This window comes from Cannabis sativa, chromosome X (genome assembly GCF_029168945.1).
Source record: "Cannabis sativa cultivar Pink pepper isolate KNU-18-1 chromosome X, ASM2916894v1, whole genome shotgun sequence".
NCBI lineage: Eukaryota > Viridiplantae > Streptophyta > Magnoliopsida > Rosales > Cannabaceae > Cannabis > Cannabis sativa.
This window is the reverse complement of record NC_083610.1, coordinates 30,661,655-30,667,293: the sequence shown is the minus strand read 5'-3', so window position 1 is coordinate 30,667,293 and position 5,639 is coordinate 30,661,655. Positions and strand designations below refer to the sequence as shown.

The window sequence follows — 5,639 nt, the reverse complement described above, 5'->3', positions numbered from 1 at the left end:
AACAAAGTACGAAGTAATGTTACCAACCATCACATTCAACAAAGAAAACAATATATATATATACTAGTTAGAAATTACGTACCGAGGCACGTAAATATCAATTTTTTTTAGATTTTAACTCTTTGTTGTTTTATTTAGATATATGATCATGTGAATGATTTATTTTATTAAAGTAATATGTGTGCTATCATATTTCGTTAGTAAAATATAATTGGATATATTTAAGTCATAACAAAATAATACTTATTATTTACTTGTAGAAAATTTAAAGGAACAAGATATAAGTTTTGCAAAATTTAAAACAAACATTATGTAACTAAAGTTAAAAAAAAATGTTCGATCTTAAAATAGAAGAAAAAATTATTAAAAAAGTCTTAATATATGGAATATTATTTGAAAAACTAAAAAGAGTATAGTGAAACTTCTCCCTAATCTTCCATTGGTTCAGCTGCTTGAATGGTGTATTGATTGTACTTTGAACTCATCATTCGTTTTGGATCTACATACAACTGAACTCTCCATTTTTTGGCCGATAATTTCTCTGTAGTTTTTTGGACAAACAACTTATGTTTCTGTAAAAAATAATTAGTAATAAGATTTAATATACTTCTATTTATGAAAAGGTATAAATTTTATATATATATATATATATTTTTTTTATATTTACCTCGTCTGAATATGACTTTAATTGAACTGCAGTACATGAGAATATATTTTCTGCAACATCTCCGAACATTACAGCATCTAGCAACTCGGTACCATCGTCAAGTTGTACATAGGTCCTTGCACTAATAATTTATACAGAATATATAACGATTAATATGAATATCAAATAAGTTCAAATATTAATTTAGTGATGATGTGTTTACCGTGGTGTTGGAAGACATCTTTTTCCGCATTTTGAATTCTCACAGTCTGTTTCTTCATTGTCGTTGTAGAACATAAGTTTCTTATTACATAAATCACAAGACATGTAATAAAAATCTTGGTTGATGTTTTTAAATATGATTTCAGCTTCAATCCAATAGTACGCTTTCTGAAAAAAAAAAAAAAACTATACATGTTAAAAAATTTAATATTATATTAATTATAAAAAATTAATGATATTTAATTAAGAAGCACAATATATCAACATATTGCAAAGAGAAGGAAGATTACAAGAATTTCTACCATTAATTAAGAAGCACAATATATCAATGTGATAAAACCAATAACAAACACAACAAGGATGAAGCATACTCTATCACAACCACAACAACATCAAGTGCCGCAAACCAATGATAATGCATATAATAGTCTAAATGAATTAGTATAAGAATGGGAAAAAAGTATTGGCATTACTCTAGATGATGATGATTAAAATGCAGCTACACTAACTGAACAAGACTATGCATGTATTCCTAGTAGTGGCGGCGTAGCTTGCTATATACCAAGCCCTCCTCTATCACAACTACAACAACAACAACAACAACAAGTGCCGCAAACCAATGATAATACATATAGTAGTGAAATTAAATCAGTAGAAGAATGAGAAAAAAGTATGGGCAGTACTGTTTAGAGGCATATTGTACTCTAAACAGTGAAATTATGTATATTCTGTACACAATAAAAGGCTAAAGGCCGGAGGAAATATGATTTTCCACCAATAAATGTACCACTTTAACTCTTGTACAATGTAAGAATACCACTGTCTGCACCAATATATACATTACATATAAATAAATACAATGTGTAATGTAGTGAAGATATAGTGATCACATATATTAAATTCATATGGGCTTAAAAATTAAAATACATGCGACTGGTTTGACCCTACTCAGTCACCAAACAGTTCAATACCCAATGCAATGTAAACAAGAATGAAATTACACCACTCCAATACAAATAAATAAACGGTCGGGCTCCACCATGACTTTAGTCTATGTTATTTCAATATTTAACGAAAAAAAAAAGTTGAAAAGCATGATTCAGCATCAAATTGCATAACTTGTTGTTTTCCTAAATATATAATAATTAATATCTATACTATCTTCTCTTGAACATAACCAAAATTTTTGAAATGAAGAAACCAATTACTGGAAATTTTAAACCTTGCTATACAAGGAAGACAAACATATTTATGTTTAATAGATATGTAATAACCAAAAACAAGAAGTTAAAAAAGAGTTCCAATACAACTCCAAGAATAAACAACGCCATGAAGCTTTTTCAAATAAATTATCTAATAACAATAAGAAAACGAAATGGAGCCAAATTCATGTGAAAACTTACATGTTGAGCTCTGTTCGATTCCCGAGTTTTAAATTCGAGAACAAGAGCATAATAAAATAAACAGCAAAGAGTATAAAAACAAAATTAAGATAGTAATTAATAATTAGTAAGCAATATATTCATTTAAAAGTAGTAAGTAGTACCATATTTCTTATATATACCTGAGTTGGTTTCAATTACTTTACCAAATCGGTAATTTCATTGTTCTTATATATTTCTTGTGCCTCATTGTACTCAAATATGCAATCAGTAGCGATAATTCATCATTAGGAGGCCATGCTCTTGCACAGATCTACGAGAGTTTCATCAATAGGAGGTCTCGCTCTTGCACACATCTGCAATCAATATGATAATCTAGTTTAATTAATAGTATTTGATTCTAAGGGAGCGTTGGGAGGGTTGTCACACCTGTTATGATAAAAAACAAGCTTTAGTAATAAAAATTATAAATACATCAATCAATATAAGATTAGATTTATTTGACTTTTAAAAAACCAAGTAAACGTTGGTGGTTTTGATTCTTCGTTTACATGAACAATTCATATTGTGCAATCAAATAGTTTGAAAGTATAAACAAATATGATGTCTTTCTAGAAAAGGAAGAAAAATAAATCTTAGCGAAGTTTGTAATAGTTGATACGTGGGTCTAAAATGCTCCTACCTAAAAATAGGTATCATATATTCAAATGGTCTTAATTGCTAGAAGAATTAACAAGTAAACAACTCAATAAAATAGTGAAGATGTTACTTTGACAAGTCTTATTGTGTTCAAAGAGAGAATTTGGTTTCAACTCTACAGTCTTTTCACCAACTTCCTTCCTGCAATACAATATTGTCTGATGAAAATTTCTTATGAACATTTCAAAACAATATTCTATACATGATGATATAATCATTAAATTAAGCAATAAAAATAAGGTCTCATTATTTGTTTATCTAGCAAGGAATAAATGATGAACATACTCGATAACTCTAAAACCTATAATTCTAACTACCTACAACTCTTCTAATATCAATTCTCCACCTATAACATACCTACAAAATATATTATTTCAATTAAGTTCATACCCCATTGCTAATATTCCATGCATAGATTAAGTTCCAAACCTAATCATCTTGGTGGAATTTACAGACTTTCAAGAACACTACGCATACAAATGAGGAAGTAATAAATCTTTTATCCTGCAATTAAAAGGGAAAAAAAATAATTACGAAATTAGATATCAAAGACAAACTATTTTGAATAAGGACTAATAAGCCAAAACACGTATTCCATTTATTATTATTTTTTGAAGAAAAAAAAAAGAGTCTGTTGATTAAATGCTTAGCGATTGGAACTTTTTGGGTATTGGCTTCTTGATTTTGTGGAATTGCTGGTAACAACACAACTTCTAATCATGAGGGAAAGCTCAATTTTAGGGGTGCTCTTTCACTCAGTGGCATTGCGCATTTGTTTTTGTTTGAAAAATCGCAATATTATTGGAGAAGAAAAGTCTGGGCCAGAGAAATCTCGATTGGGAAATAGCGACTGAAAACCTAAATTGTTCTTGCAAGGAAAGATCGTTCTTTGACTGAAAACCAAAGCCATTCTCAAATAGCTCGCCGACAACCAAAACCTCGACCCCACAGATGTCGTCGCCCTCTCAGGCGGCCACACCATCAGAATTTCCCAATGCGGATCCTTCGACAACCGTCTCTACCCCCAAGACCAAATCATGGACCAAACTTTCACTAAGAATCTCAAATCCATATGCCCAACCAAAGACTTCGATGCCTTCACCTTCCAAGATCTCCGAACACCTAACATCTTCGACAATACATACCACATCGATCTCATGAATCGTCAGGGAATTTTCACCTCCGATCAAGATATTCAAATTTATGCGATTGGAATTTCTGATGTAGGGAGTGTTGAAAGGGTAAGATGTGGAATGGGTAAAAGTTGTTTGGGATTGAGATTGGGATTGGGAGTGAGATTCTGGCTAGCTTTAGGGCCATTTGAAAAGAATCGTGTGAAGAAGGGGATGGTAACGGCGTTAAAAGAAAATGATAAATGGTTCTTTTGGGGTTAAATTTAACAGAATATTCTTTTATTTGTAGCGTATATTCTGTTAAACCAAGAATTGTCGTTAGATAAGCACTTTTAATATATAAAGATATATTAAACTGTCTCGCATTATCTGTTTAAAAAAAAAAGATTGTCTCGCATTCAACCAAAAACAAAACAGAAATAACAAGTAATATATGTATAACTCTATATGAAAAAATTGTACAGATATATACATATATTTGAAGCCAAAGAAAGGAACGGAAAACAAGACTGAAGCCAGATAAAGATATAATGGTACTGGACATATATATATATAAATTGAAACATATATTTAAACTTACGATACATATACAGAAGCCATAAAATATGAAATACAGTACAAATCACATCCGTATGTGAACTAAAATTAGGATTTTTACGAATTTTTAAGCTTGTTAAAAATGCCCCCTAAACTATTCAGATTGTTGGATTTAAGGACTTTTGTCTAATTTCATTCAATTTTACTATTTTAGTGATTGCTTATGTACTAAATCATGCTCCCCAGATTTTGATATCTACCAAATTATTCCCCTTAAACTTTGATATGTACTAAATTATAGCCCCTGAACTTTCATCTATGTTAGACTTTTTTACTAAAATTAGAAAAAAGTCTTTAAATTCAACAATTTCAATAGTTCAGGGGGCATGATTTGGTACATGTCAAAGTTCAGGGGGCAAAAATCCTAATTAGCCAAAGGAATTTGATATATAGAAAAAAAAATATTGGCTGAACAAAAATCAAAACCTTAATCTTCAAAATTCCTAAATTTCATAAACAAAATCATCAGATCTTCAATAAATTTATCAAAAGGTGGTTCTGGTACCACTTATTAGGATTTATAAAACACTTAAGAAATATATAAATCACAGATCTAAACATATTACTAAAAGTGCTTTAATATAGAAAATCCTAAATCATAAATCTATAGAACCTTTGCTAAATTAAAGAAGAAGATGATGATAAAAGATGAGCGGAAGCACTAACCCGAAGCCATTGTTGGAGATTGCAGATGCAGAGAAAGTTTTGATCTTCCAAGAATACACTATTTTCTAAAGTGTTTTCTCTGATGGGGAAGGAAAGAATAGAGAAACCCTAGTGTTTCTTGGGGACCACTACCTATTTATAGACTCATCTTAGAATGAGTTTTGGGTATTTATAATTTGGCCCCTCAACAAATTATAAATTAACTTATGGTATCTACACATTATTTTCATGAAAATTTAATACCCTTTTGATACCCATAACATAATTGGTCACTTAATTTTGTATCACACTTTA

The 5,639-nt window shown here is 30.0% G+C and overlaps 1 protein-coding gene across 7 annotated transcripts; it reads right to left on the bottom strand.

Annotated features, from left to right (window-relative positions):
- Window positions 1–220: 220 nt before the first annotated feature.
- On the bottom strand, window positions 221–4,396 carry LOC115695920 (uncharacterized). Of its 7 annotated transcripts, XR_009684830.1 has the most exons (6): window positions 3,340–4,359; window positions 3,020–3,090; window positions 2,433–2,606; window positions 870–1,036; window positions 668–788; window positions 221–572 (listed from the first exon to the last, which is right to left on the bottom strand). XR_009684830.1 is itself a non-coding variant. In XM_061105386.1 (4 exons), the coding sequence occupies exons 2-4, from the start codon at window positions 971–973 to the stop codon at window positions 429–431; spliced, it is 369 nt and encodes a 122-aa protein (XP_060961369.1). In that variant the 5' UTR covers window positions 974–1,036; window positions 2,433–4,337; the 3' UTR covers window positions 221–428. The 7 variants fall into 7 exon arrangements, 1 of the variants encoding a protein (XP_060961369.1); XR_009684829.1 differs by having other exon boundaries at window positions 2,433–3,090; window positions 3,340–4,396; XR_009684833.1 differs by having other exon boundaries at window positions 2,433–3,090; window positions 3,379–4,396.
- Window positions 4,397–5,639: the final 1,243 nt, after the last annotated feature.

Bases quoted from the DNA above. Each gene is read 5' to 3' on its own strand.
- LOC115695920 (XM_061105386.1), bottom strand. From the start codon at position 973: ATGTCTTGTGATTTATGTAATAAGAAACTTATGTTCTACAACGACAAT. The intron at 789-869 runs GTAAACACATCA...ATAAATTATTAG, and splicing joins AGATGTCTTCCAACACCACG to TGCAAGGACCTATGTACAAC. The intron at 573-667 runs GTAAATATAAAA...TATTTTTTACAG, and splicing joins TAAAGTCATATTCAGACGAG to AAACATAAGTTGTTTGTCCA.